This window comes from Ylistrum balloti, unplaced genomic scaffold (assembly GCF_031769215.1).
Source record: "Ylistrum balloti isolate Yb309-2 unplaced genomic scaffold, AGI_CSIRO_Ybal_v1 Utg370214, whole genome shotgun sequence".
Taxonomy (NCBI): Eukaryota; Metazoa; Mollusca; class Bivalvia; order Pectinida; family Pectinidae; genus Ylistrum; species Ylistrum balloti.
In genome coordinates, this window is record NW_026782182.1 from 640,781 (window position 1) to 655,413 (window position 14,633).

General features: G+C 34.3%; 1 protein-coding gene across 2 annotated transcripts in view; it reads left to right on the forward strand.

The window, feature by feature from the left end:
* Positions 1-14,633, forward strand: part of LOC132551771 (superkiller complex protein 2-like) — a 27,617-nt gene continuing 12,984 nt past the window's right edge. The window contains exons 1-16 of one of the 2 annotated variants that reach the window (XM_060215913.1): positions 1-28; positions 2,574-2,768; positions 3,117-3,223; positions 3,762-3,879; positions 5,100-5,214; positions 6,795-6,872; positions 7,569-7,768; positions 8,400-8,453; positions 8,821-8,952; positions 9,957-10,102; positions 10,725-10,871; positions 11,467-11,551; positions 11,914-12,020; positions 12,535-12,681; positions 13,541-13,634; positions 13,928-14,140. In XM_060215913.1, the coding sequence (XP_060071896.1) occupies positions 2,604-2,768; positions 3,117-3,223; positions 3,762-3,879; positions 5,100-5,214; positions 6,795-6,872; positions 7,569-7,768; positions 8,400-8,453; positions 8,821-8,952; positions 9,957-10,102; positions 10,725-10,871; positions 11,467-11,551; positions 11,914-12,020; positions 12,535-12,681; positions 13,541-13,634; positions 13,928-14,140 (1,908 nt within the window). In that variant the 5' untranslated portion in view covers positions 1-28; positions 2,574-2,603. Of the gene's footprint in view, positions 29-122; positions 145-2,573; positions 2,769-3,116; positions 3,224-3,761; positions 3,880-5,099; positions 5,215-6,794; positions 6,873-7,568; positions 7,769-8,399; positions 8,454-8,820; positions 8,953-9,956; positions 10,103-10,724; positions 10,872-11,466; positions 11,552-11,913; positions 12,021-12,534; positions 12,682-13,540; positions 13,635-13,927; positions 14,141-14,633 lie in introns of those variants that run through there. The other variant, XM_060215912.1, reaches the window with a different exon arrangement.

Genomic DNA, 14,633 nt, shown 5'->3' on the forward strand with positions numbered 1-14,633 from the left:
TGGATATACATGCCGACAGAATAAACAGGTGAATAAGCTACGGGAAATAAGCACGAGGTGACGATAACACACGGGTTTCACACAGTTACTATGAATACAAAGATAACTCGTCGGAACACTGCATGAAACTCGACTCGCACATTAGTATGTCCTGGAATCCATTATGCACGTGGGACTTTAAAAATATTGCTAATGTAGACGATTGCCACGAAGTAATAGGAAAGTTTGGCGCTGGCGTAAAATAGAGAAAGGAAAAGTTATTTGTTATAATTATAATAAATCGAGTCATACAAACAGACTACATATATATTGGCTTACTACGTTTCCAGTCTAACTTTCACTTCAACTCCATCATAAACTGTATACTGTAGTACAGTAATACGCCAAGGATACACGTACTGGGTACAGTCTGTACCCAGTGCATGTATCCTTGGCGTATTAGTTTCGGATCCCTTAAGAATAATTTCTTGCTAGCTATGTTATGTCGACGAATTACCACCAAACAAATACATAAATAAATTAAAATGTGTTCATACTAGAAGATTTATTTAAAAAAAACCTTATCAGTGCAACACTAGTATTTTTTTTTAGAAATTAGCCACAGATGCGATCTCAAATTTGCTCACCTGAAATGAGCAACATCTGTATCAGACATGTGACTGCACTTCCTTTTCTGATGTCATCACTTAATCATTGAGATGCTTGGGTTAATTTACAGTGACCAAGAAGTACATATGTTTTACATAAAATCATCATTTGAATGGGAATGACATGTTGATGAAAATAGAATTAAAATAATGGTACAAAAATACTGCATATCTGTGATTATGTGGGCACATTTTCTAAAGGGTAAGAGGCAAGTTATTCATTATTTGGTCTGTCGCTTTCTCAAACGAGCCTTATTTCTTGGTAAACTTCTTGTTTTTATAACAAAAACTATCTAAATAAACTCAATTTTTCATCCCTCAGTCTACATCTCACAAGTTAAATGAATCAGAAATGAGTTGTCAAAAGATAATTAAAAATCATTATTTTTTCAATATAAGACATGCATTTTGGACTTGCATAGCTAAAATATTGCAAGATGGCGATGTCGAGATAACATCATTCAGACGCCTGTTTAGGTTATAAAATCCAGTGATGAATATAGAGGAATAAGAAACTAAGCCTATTGGTGACTTCTCTGGCATTAGCTTCTGTGTTTGTTGATCACTTTGCTGTGAAGTCCCGCGTCTCCATGTTGTTATCTAATCTTATATAACAATGCCCCATTTGATTTGATGTAGAAATTCATTTTCGTAACAAAAAACTAAAACTAATAAATTGAAGTCAGTTGGAAAATTACTCAGCTTTTTAATGTTATCTATTTAATGACAGTTTTCTACATATTTTGGGCTGAAAATGGTATACAATATAGGGGGATATTTCAGTTGTAAATAGCTGAAACATGCAATTTATTTTTTTCAAAATCAATTAAAAATTATTAAGCCTCTAGTACTGTTTATTTTGAAAAGATTAGTAATGTACTTTTCAAATTTCATATGTTAATTCCACTTGATGCCTAGCTGTGTTTTCTTCATTTCAGGACTGATCAGGAAAACAAAATGACAGATGGGCAGCTGTCTTTGATTTTGATTTTGTGAAGATGTGTTAATTAGAGCTATTTCTTGAGAAGTACTGAATGATTCTTTATCAAATTTCATATGAAAGTTTCTCTTGGTCTGTTGTTATATATAATAGTGCTATTTTAACATTGAGACCACCAGAAAAACAAAACACAAGCAGGCTAACAGAGTGCCATTTTGGATTCTGACAATGAAAGTTTGGTTTTGAGAAGTACATGTAGATGGATTGTTCTCAAATTCTTATTTAAGTCCCACTGTTCCTTTTTACATGAATTACTTTGTCCATTTCGGGAATGCAAATGGCTTGTACCTGGGTGGCCTTCTTGGATTTTGAAAGTGACCGCTTGTTATTGCTATTTTTTGAAGTACTGGGTGGAACATTCTCAAATTTATTTGTTGATTTTACTTTTTCCCTAATTGTTCACTGTTCAACCTGGAACTGATCAGAAGAACAAAATGTCTGAGAGGTAACCATTTTTGACATAATTATTAAAGACTTTATCACAATTTTTCCCAAAGGAAATTTCAAATTTCATGTGATTTAAAGCTAAAAATAGGGAGAAAGATAAAAGAAAGGAAAAGATCCAACTTTTAAAGAAGAAGAGATCATAGAGGTGGTCACCACATCCCACTGAGATCTCTATCACCCATATTTTTGTCGTTGAATCGTTTCCATTCCTTTTGTCTTTTTCTATTCTGTTTCAAATCAAATATGCACAACTAGAGACCAATGGGAACCAACTCTTAGAATTGGATAATGATCCATCCAGATTTTCTCAAGAAATAGTGATACCAAACTATAGCTATCAAAACCTGAGATTGAATTATTTTACTCCCATCCTAAAAATGTGAACAAATTTTAAAACATGAAGATGATTAACTTTTGTAGTATTTAGTAGTACAAGATAGTAATTACAACTTAGTGTCAGTTTGATTTGTTTCATACAGGTTTGGTGAGAAAATGAACAAGATAGGCCAATGAGATGTCAGAAAAGTGATATAAACATGGGTGACCCACAGACTGCCAGCAGAGAAGATACGTTTGACTTTGACCTTATTGAGACTGGTTGTTATGGCAGTTTTACAGCAGTTGACAAAGATAAGCAGTCAGTTAAATTGAACCATGCTTGGCCTAAAAAAACGGTAAGTCATAACAAATGGAACACTTCATGATCACTGAATATTGCCTGAGAAAAAAAAATACAAAACAATTAAAAAATAAAGATGTGTTTTTAGTTTTTACATTTTTGATTTATTAATAATTAAACTGTAGGATTCTTTTCACTGCTAGAATGAAAACTTAATACTGTTATTTCAGTTTTGAATTTTGATCATTAATCCCTACTAGAAGTAGTGTAACATGTAAATTTATCTCAATGTATTCAAGGAAAGAAAACAAAAAACTGTTTTCCAAAGATTTTTAGACACAGGTCATGTAGTTGGATAAGACAGTCGATTATCGGGTTAATATGAGCTTGTCTTTGCCTCTAGTTACCAGTGGGATTACCCCCAGTGCTGCCTGACTGGAGAGCTGATGTGGAGAAGTACCTCACTTGTCCAGAGAAACTTCCTATACATGACACAGCGAGATCTCAAAAGTAAGTCTTATTGACTTATACATGTACAGACAATGTATAGATACATTTTGAATGTCATGTATCTATATGTCCACTTATGAGACACAGTTACATTAGAACGTCTTACAATAAACATGAATACCTGCCTTACAACTTTCCCAAGAGCTAATGTTCTTTACATGTTAATACAGTAATAGCTTTTTGATCATATAATGTGTAAATTTTTGTTAGAGATGCGAACTGACATATAATCTCTGACCCAAAGTAAGGATGGGCTTATTAGAGGAAATAGTAGCATTTGTTCACATTTTTACTGTAAATGCAATGTATGTCAATGGACTTATTACTAGGAATGGAGTTTAGAACTAAATGATGTAGAGAATATGTCTTATTTCATAAGCTAACGAAAGAAGATGGAAAACATAGAATTTCCCAGTAAAGATGTTTAAAAGGTGTCACTTTTGTTAAAATGATAGCTCTACAGACAAAAATGACTACTGTACTGGTTTAAAAAAAAATTTTAACATTCATAAAAACCAGTTTGCATCTTACACTCCAGATTCTGGCCTAGAGAGTGCTGTCCAGAGAACTTATACTCGGTCGACTTATGTCCACTCCAGACGACCATCCAGGTAGAGAGAAATCCCACCACTGGTCAGCTGCTGGACTATAAAGAGGTCAGTTATAATTAGGTTTTTACATGGCTGTTTTGATAATATCAACTTATGAGCCTCATCAAAGGCTGTTTTTAAATGGCAATAACTTTATTGCATTAGTGGTGAACCGTCTTTAGTTTCTGCTTAGTTACATCTAACTTGAAACAAGTCGTTTCTCTTTGATTTTTACTGTTGATTTCTCATGGCATCTATAATGCCCAGTGTTGCAAGAATACGACATTTGTTAGAGCCAAAGAGTTGCAGTTCTCTGTAGTTTTGAAATATTCACAGATTCTGAAATTATTACCTTGTTTTATGAGTAGCTAAATATTTAGATGAGTGTTAATAATGTAATGTTATAACAATGTTAATAACTAATATAACTTTGATATTTCCATATACAACCAGTAAAAAACCATGTTTTTTCCCATATCTCCCATTACATTAATAGAGTATTTTCTATCAAATTTTTTTTCAGTGAAGCCATTTTACAATAAGCTGCCGTAGCATAAAATGATGAGAACTATAGTATAAAATGCATATTTTTTGTACTACCAATTAACATTGAAAAAAATGTAAAACCTAATATAACTACAGTTGTGTGAAGTGATGCTGTGAATGTTGAGCAACTGGATTTATATGCTAGGTATAGCAATGTTATTGAAGAACTTTTAGGTTTTCAGAGAGTCATTAGCAAAGAAGATGTTGTTACAAGATATACAAATGTATTATACATAATTATAGAAAAATTTTGAAATTTTGGAATGATTTTTCAAAACTAAAAAAAAAAAAAATTGATTTGTGCAAATGATAAGTACACAAAAATTGCTTGGGTGAGTGTTTTAAGTTGTTATTTGGTGTTTTTTTTGTTTTGTTTTTTATTACTATCGGATTTATCCAACATCCAGGGCCATTTTGAGGTGGTGCCTTGTTGTAGTAGCAAGGTCACTATACAGAATACAACAGGAGGCCTGTCAAATTCTGTCTGAAGCAATTAGAGTAAAGTAATCATGTCCAATGGAACAATTACATCAGCACAGACTGGCCATTTCTTGGCTTCTCAATCAATATACACAGACTGCCATACGTATGGATCATGAAACTTTGGATCAGTTACTTTGGCTTATGTTGTAACTGACTTCAGTTATCACAATGTGAAAAATACATGTGTTAAATGAATTTTTGATAAAGCAGTGTTCTAATAGTGTAAATTGGATATAAACTGGTACCTCTACCTACAGGAATACTTGACAGACACAGGAAGTACAGGCAAGACCTCCCTGTCACTGAAGCGTGCACCAGGTCTTCCATCACTGGACGTCCGCGGCAGCACCCTTAATATTCCATTCTGGCCTGGTAAGTCTGGTTTATCTCTGGGTATGTTACAATGGGTCCACCATTATAGGATGTCTGCGGCAACACCCTTAATATTCTGTTGTGGCCAGGTAAGTCTGGTTTATCTCTGGGTATGTTACTATGGGTCCACCATTATAGGATGTCTGCGGCAACACCCTTAATGTTCTGTTGTGGCCAGGTAAGTCTGGTTTATCTCTGGGTATGTTACAAAGGGGTTCACCATTATGGGATGTCTGTGACAGCACCCTTAATATTCTGTTGTGGCCAGGTAAGTCTGGTTTATCTCTGGGTATGTTACTATGGGTCCACCATTATAGGATGTCTGCGGCAACACCCTTAATATTCTGTTGTGGCCAGGTAAGTCTGGTTTATCTCTGGGTATGTTACTATGGGTCCACCATTACAGGATGTCTGTGACAGAACCCTTAATGTTCTGTTGTGGCCAGGTAAGTCTGGTTTATCTCTGGGTATGTTACTATGGGTCCACCATTATGGGATGTCTGTGACAGCACCCTTAATATTCTGTTGTGGCCAGGTAAGTCTGGTTTATCTCTGGGTATGTTACTATGGGTCCACCATTATAGGATGTCTGCGGCAACACCCTTAATGTTCTGTTGTGGCCAGGTAAGTCTGGTTTATCTCTGGGTATGTTACAAAGGGGTTCACCATTATGGGATGTCTGTGACAGCACCCTTAATATTCTGTTGTGGCCAGGTAAGTCTGGTTTATCTCTGGGTATGTTACTATGGGTCCACCATTATAGGATGTCTGCGGCAACACCCTTAATGTTCTGTTGTGGCCAGGTAAGTCTGGTTTATCTCTGGGTATGTTACAAAGGGGTTCACCATTATGGGATGTCTGTGACAGCACCCTTAATATTCTGTTGTGGCCAGGTAAATCTGGTTTATCTCTGGGTATGTTACAATGGGTCCACCATTACAGGATGTCTGCGGCAGTACCCTTTATATCTTAGATTTCCTGGGTAAGTGTTACTTATTAATGTTTGAGTGTTCATATCCTTGTCACAGGATGTCTATTGCAACAGGTGATATTCCATCCCTGGAAGGTAAGTCTTGGTTTTGAGTATCTTCCCCTGGGTTCAATTTTACCAGATGTCGGTGGCAACATTCTTAATATTTCATTCTGGCCAGGTCTTAGCAGTCTCTATATTAATCCAAGAGTCCAGTAATTCAAGCTGTATATTAGAATAATGTAAATAAGAGTATATCAGATTTCTAAGGAAATTGTGGTTTTGCTGTATTCTGAGAAGCTTTTTACCAGCACTATATGAAGAAGGCACTTTATCATTGGTTCAAGACACAGTACTAAACCCTCCCGAATTCTCCTGTGGTATCATGCCTATTTGTATGTTTGCTATCATGGAATGAGAATAAGAACACATTACAAACTCACATTGAAGTTAATAAAGTTCTGATCCTTGATAGTTTAATTCAGTTTCTCTGAGTTGTTAACTGTTTTTAAATATGTTACAATAGTATTGACTGTATCGCCAGCACATAAATTGTATATGTATTTAGATTTAGATGTGTTCTCAGAATCTATTTTGATTTTATTTGCAGGAGGACTTGATGAACCTGAGTTAGAAAAGACAATTGCAGATGATGCTGATTTAAACTCGGAGCTAAATCTTGAATCAGGTAGTGATTGTTTGATGGTATTGGGTCCTTGTAAGAATGGTGATTGTGTCAATGGTATTGGGTCCTTGTAAGAATGGTGATTGTGTCAATGGTATTGGGTCCTTGTAGGAATGGTGGTTATGTTAATGGTATTTAGAATTGATTAAAGCTTCAAAGAAGTAAGTGGATATTAAAATACAGATTAGGTCTTTTTGACAAAGAAAAGCTAGACCGATATGATGTTAAAGGTCTTCAGGTTGTATAGGGAATGTTATGTAGTATAGTAGAAATGATTCATCAAAGCATATCAATGCTTCTCAAAACACTGTTTGTTTTGTTCTTCAGATAACATTATGAAACTCAAGTGACAGCGATGAAAATTAGATCAAAAGTTTTGCTAAAAGCAAAACCAAAACAAACAAAACAATTCTATCCAACAAGTCTCTTACATTTGTGATTTATGGAATAGAAGTTCTTATGATCTAACCAGGAGAAGTGTGATATTTCGATGACTACATTGTCACATTCATCGTACGAACGACCAGTACTGGTTGTGTTTTAAAGAGCTAATATTCTATTGACATTACCATCTTAAAGCAGATGTTTCGAAATTTGTTATTTACACTAGCTCTTAAATGATGATGATTTCCTATTTATAATACAAAGTAAGCTCCAGTGACTATCCTCATTTTAAATAACCACCTTGTCACTTTTCAGATCTCCTGACTTTAGCACCGGGAATGAAATCTGGAATGACCTTTGACGTTCCCCAATCTAAGAATACAGAGGTCACAGGTGGTACTGATCAACCCACACCCCATTCTGTCATTAACCTCGCAGATATCCTGGCCCAGGATATAGATGACCTTGACCTTGGAGAGACTGAGGATGCTGAAGAATCAAAAGAACCAGAGGAGGTTGATTTGTTATTAAAACCTACTTTGAATCCTGACAATTATTTATATCCACCAATACTATGAGTAGAGAAATACATGGGTTTTTTTTTTTTTTTTTGTTTTTGTCTCCACATATTGTTGTGCATGTATATGTCATAGTGTCATACAACAGTATATTGTTGTGCATGATTTTATGATAGTCGAAGATTAGGATAATTCATGTATATATTTAATCAAGTAATTGTACATGACACAGAGTAATTTTGATGATTAAGGTAATTTTTGTATATATTTAGGTTTGTTTCTCTCACTTCCTAGATTTGTAGCCCAGGTTCGTCAAAGGTTAATAACAGTTAACCAGTTGTTAATGAAAAATTCAAACTGTTACGACTAAAAATGAGGCAAAATTAACAGTAAATATATATCTATCTGACCAGTCACAACACATCTTCGGGGTGAAATAATAAATCATGTTTGATTCATATCTGAAAATTTTCACTAGTCACTGGTTATCTCTAACTAGTCTTTGAACAAAAGGGGTTGGTTGCTACATTCAAAGCAATCTTTTATCATCAAGGCTGGTATTGCTTTAGCAGTTTTAGAAATTTTCCAAAAATGTATTATTTTATGTTTCTGTTGACATTCATTACAGATATCAGAGGCTGTTGAAATTAAGAAAAGTGAAAGTCTAGAAAAATTAGTACAGGTTAGTTATTACATTCCTTTATTGTGATATTGGAACACCTGACAAGTACACTTCATTGTTATGTTGAGTACTCCACAACTTTACTTAGCTGTGATATTGAATGATTTTACACCTCTTCTCTATGAATGAAATACTGTTTAAAACACACAAAAAATGTACAAGAAACATATCTGACAAAGGTATCAAATTAAGTGCAATTGCAATTAATATGTTGTGTATCATGAGATAGAAAGTCCTTGTTTTTGACACTGTTAAGATTTACAAATATTAATGGATTGTTTATTATGTCTTTTTAGCAGTTTTTCTCTGAAAGCTAAGGCAGCTTTGTAAATTAGTCTAAGGTTTTATTGTTCTTATTTTGTAATAGGCCACTGATAAAGGCACAGAAGTAGAGACAGTCAAAATCAAAACTGTAGTGAAGGAGGAATGGGCAGTCAATGTAGATATTGATGCTCCAGTGGAAGATTTCTACAAACGCATTCCGGACATGGCATATAAAGTAAGTCATGGTTACAGAGATGCTTTAAAGATGGACCTATGTTATTGTTGTGTAGTTAAATGTACCTATAATTGACTGGAGGACAGGGGTTGAATTCTTCGCGGTTTAAGATAATTATTTATTTTCTCGATTTGTTCCATGAATTTAACTTTTCACTGTGATTTCAGCCAGATTTTGATATCTCTGAATATTGTCTTTTGAATCTGTTGAACTACATATTAGACATGGCATACATGTTTCAAACTTTACTTTATGAGACTGTGACACATGTGAATGATTGTAGTATATGATAATCTGTTGCAGTATTAACACTAAGTTTCCTAGTTTATCCTTTATTTGACAGTGGCCATTAACACTAAGCTCCCTAGTCTATCCTTTACCTTGCAGTGGCCATTAACACTAAGCTCCCTGGTCTATCCTTTACTTGACAGTGGCCATTAACACTAAGCTCCCTAGTCTATCTTTTACTTGACAGTGGCCATTAACACTAAGCTCCCTGGTCTATCCTTTACTTGACAGTGGCCTTTAACACTAAGCTCCCTAGTCTATCTTTTTCTTGACAGTGGCCATTAACACTAAGCTCCCTAGTCTATCTTTTACTTGACAGTGGCCATTAACACTAAGCTCCCTAGTCTATCTTTTACTTGACAGTGGCCATTAACACTAAGCTTCCTAGTCTATCCTTTACTTGTCGGTGGCCATTAACACTAAGCTTCCTAGTCTATTCTTTACTTGACAGTGGCCATTAACACTAAGTTTCTAGTCAATCCTTTACCTTGACAGTGGCCATTAACACTAAGCTTCCTAGTCAATCCTTTACTTGACAGTGGCCATTAACACTAAGCTTCCTAGTCAATCCTTTACTTGACAGTGGCCTTTAACACTAAGCTTTCTAGTCTATCCTTTATTTGACAGTGGCCATTAACACTAAGCGTCCTAGTCAATCCTTTACTTGACAGTGGCCATTAACACTAAGCTCCTTAGTCTATCCTTTACCTTGACAGTGGCCATTTGAGCTGGACGTATTCCAGAAGCAGGCTATTCTCCACCTGGAAAACCATGACAGCGTGTTTGTGGCCGCCCACACTTCTGCAGGGAAGACTGTGGTGGCAGAGTATGCCATTGCTCTGTCCCTAAAACACATGACCAGGTAAATAACACTTACCACCAAGTAATGCTTCATGCTGTTGATCTGTTTTATCAGTCGGTTTTTACCACAAAAATGATTGAGCTATTAGTAATAGTAATTTCCATATTTCTCCCCATAATTTATCTTACAAGAAGCCCGGAGGGCTGAGACATTATCTCAGATTTAAAAACCAAGGAATGGGCTAACTACAGGACAATGTGACATCATGTGTTTGTAATTCTGCTGAATATTTTACATGACACGATAACAAAATTGTATTTTAAATTCAATATTATTTTTAAATGATCCCAAATCATGAACAATAGAAGTATTAACACTAATACCCTTGAAAATTACAAAGACAATTAGACCAGGTATTCTGGAAGGATTAACTGCTTCTGCTTTGACATCCACATCATCACTTAGGTCAGTCCAAGTAATGTCATGTTCTCAAAGTGATAACCAAGCTCATAACCATGGGCTTATAATAAATGATGATTATTCTGGAGATTGAAATTTTTGGCTATTGTTAATAGTTTAGTAGCTGACTAGTAATGGCCAACAAATTTCCCAAAATAGTTTTGATCCTACATATATATTAAACTTCTGAGTTGATAAATTCATTTTTTGTCGTTACTTTCAGGACAATTTATACCTCGCCTATTAAAGCCTTATCCAATCAGAAGTACCGAGACTTTAAACAGACGTTCACAGATGTTGGACTCATTACCGGAGATGTTCAGATGAATCAGACAGCATCGTGTCTTATCATGACCACTGAAATTCTCAGGTAATAGTCATGCATCAGCTTCCAGTATTTTCAGCCTCATAGTTTACCCCTGAGTGTTTCAGCAATATAGCAAACCGCTTATTGTCTCAGCTACACAGCATACCCAGGAAAGAAGCTTACCACTACACTAAAAACCAGAAAAGTTTTGTAAAAAATGAAAATTTAATAGATGTATGTATAGTTACATCCAAAAATATTTTTTATTAAAATCACCTATCGAAAAAATATTATTTTGAACATGGCCACGTAGTCCCCAGATTAGTCAACTCGCCAACAGAAAACTCACCCCAATTTTCTACTTCCAGAGTAGAGATAATAATCAGTGTAGTTTTAGATAGAAATGAAAGTAGGAAGTGTAATAAGTTTGGAAAGGAAGTTAAAATTGGTTGTTGATAGAGCCCTCATATCACACAGACACTAATATTTATTCTACTGTGTTATCTCAATGTTTATTTAATTGTTATTGTAAATAGTTAAAGATATACTTTATATTAAACAAGATGTCCATTTCAAAATAAATAAATATTAGGATTGTTTTGTCATGATATAAACAATTAGTTTTCATTTAATTTCTGCTTTTATATTTACTGTGCAGGTCAATGTTGTACAATGGATCGGATGTTATCCGAGACCTTGAGTGGGTGATATTTGATGAGGTCCATTACATTAATGATGCTGATGTAAGTTTACTAGTGGTTGTTGTTGTGTACTGCAGATCTCACTATGTCTTGTATTTGTTCTTCCAACACACTTTAAAATATTTAGCCCTAAACCAGCATAAGTCTTGAATCCTCTCTGTAAATTATTCATTGTTATTTGTTGTGTATTTTTTTTTTATTTACATGTATCATACACCTTCAAAAGGACTTCTATTAAATCTAAGGAAAGAGAAAAATATTTGCTTCAGACATTTTTGAAGTGAGAAAGAAGATAATGCTATCAAAGATTTTGTAAAAAATTTATATAGAATTTGCAATCAACAATAAGGATTTTGGCGTAATTGATTGTACATGTCCATAAATTGATGTTAACTTGGTTACAGCGAGGTGTTGTCTGGGAAGAAGTCCTTATTATGCTTCCAAAACATGTCAACATCATTCTTCTGAGTGCTACAGTTCCCAACACCATAGAGTTTGCAGACTGGATAGGGTAAAATAACAACTCAGAAAATGATCTTGTAAATCACAAGTGTTTCTCAAATTTTTGATTGATGCCTATATGTGGATTTTGTGTAAACTGAAATGAGAATAAGGAAAAGTTCAAAGTTTAGTTTAACCATATTAACCTAGCAAAATACAACTCTTAACCTATAACTCAACAAACAGCAGTGAGCTTCGTTACAAAGATATACCCTTTGTTATATCAGTGATTTTAAGGGCTCAGATATTTTGAGTCCTGGACTTATGGGACTCACAAAACTCTTGAGACCCCAACATAGCTCTTAGTATTGGGACTAATCAAACTTCTGGAAATAGTGTTCTGGATTTAACTTGAAAAGTCCTACAAAAAATACTGAAATTTTTGATAACAGCAACTTATATATAGGTGGGCTAAACACCAAGCATAACCTTATTACTGGATAAAAATGATAAGCTTGTAAAATTCTGGGTACTGATTCCTGATGGATATGTTGTGTATATGTAATTATTTATGTTGCCTCCAGGAGAACAAAGAGGAAGAAGATTTATGTAATCAGTACCCTTAAGCGTCCTGTCCCCTTAGAACATTTTCTGTACACTGGTAACAGTGGTAAAACCAGTGACCAGCTCTTCCTACTGGTGGACCACAAAAAAACCTTTCTTACAAATGGGTATGTATGATTTTATACCGAAATACCTGGCATTGGCATCTATCTTTTTGATTATGTGTAGATTTTTTTTAACATTTTACTTTATTTCAAATTTTGACTTGTTGAAATACAAGTATATCCACATAATTACATGATGTTACTGGTGTTTTTAGCCAACCATCAGTGAATGGTGGGCTGTTCTAATCGCACTGCCTCAGTGGTCCATCGTCAGTTGTTGTACAATTCTGGTTATCACTATTTCTTCAACTCATCTTCCTTTGATCACTAGTTGTGCCCTTTTGATTTTGAGACTGATAGTAAAGAAACAAAATGGGTGAAGGACAGCAATCTTTGATTTAACAATGAAAGATTTTTATCAATATTTCTTGAGAAGTACTGAATGAACCGTTCTTAAATTTTATTTGATGGTTCTTGATTGTCCATAGTTTTACTCTTTTGTTTACGAGATTGATCATAAAAACAAAATACCTGACTGCAGCCATCTTAGACTTTGACATTGAATTTTTACTGCTGTTTCCTGTGAAATGGATCTTTCTCAAATTTTATATGTAGGTTACCCTCATACCCTCAGTCGCTTGTTGTACGCTTTGGATTTTGGGAGTGCCCAAAAAGAAAAATAGTTGATTGGCAAGCGACCATCTTCAGAATTTGACAGTAAAAATTAATAACCAATATTTCTTTGAGGAATTTTCAAATTTAACATACCAAGATCAATAAAAGGAAAAGGAGTGACAAGAAAGGAAAAGATTGAACAATGGTAGGTGTCAATATCTTTCTTGGATCTTGTGTATGATTAATGAGTGAATCTTTTATTGATTTCTATAGCAAATTTAATTTAATGGTTCTTGTGTTTTGACAGATATAGCAAAGCCTTAGAAGCTAAAAAGGAAAGGGCAAGCAAAAGTTCACAAAATTTTGGAGCCAAAGGAACGAGAGGTGCTCATCCTAACCAGGTGACCTACTTTTTAAAAAATTTTTTTTTTCATTCAACGTGATCTACCTTTTCCATGTATACCATACATGTATATCCAAGCCAACTAAAGTGATAAATATAAGTTGGAAAAATCTGTTTTGCAATTGTTATAAAATAAATAAGTTAATTTTGAATTATTATAATGTTTTGGGGAAGATTCACCTGGTATATTATTAGCTAGTGAACAGTCATAATTGAAGACATTCATTTCATTAGAATGATAATTGAAAATATTCGCTTGTTTTTATGATATTTGATTTTTTTTTTAACCAGGATAAGAATATTTGGATCTCGGTGATTGACATGTTAAAGAAGAAAGATAAGCTACCAGTTGTTGCCTTCACATTTTCCAAGAAAAAGATTGAGGATAATGTGAACAATCTTCACAGTCTTGATCTCACTACCCAGAAGGAGAAAAGTGAGATCCACATTTTTTTCCACAAGTCTATCACACGGTTAAAGGATCCAGATAAGAAGCTGCCACAGGTATGACACACACATCTATTGTAGAAAGCCATAATTTCCTCTGAATGATATGTAGATGCTAGCAAAATATAAATATTTTTAAACGTATTTTTGGTTTTGCATTAAGAACTTCTAGACTATGATATGTCTTGAGGATGTAGATGTTTGGAGTAAAGGACTAATTGTTTTGTTTAAAATCAAGGTATCACATTTTTAGTATAAATGTATTGAGATAATCTGGCAACTCTTCTCACGAATGGTATGTTAAGCAATGATATTAGACTTCCAGATTGTTGTTGCTGTGTTGACTGGCAAAATGAAAGATCAGGAAACATTTGAATTTTTTTCAAAATGATAATCAAATCTAGAAAAATGTCAGTTAAGATGTATAAGTTTGTAATTATTAAATACGCTTGTTTAAAACCTATTTTGGATGATTATAACTTATGTTTTTGCATATGTTTGTAGGAAAGGTAAATGTATTAAATGATTTTCCTGTGTGTATGTGATACAC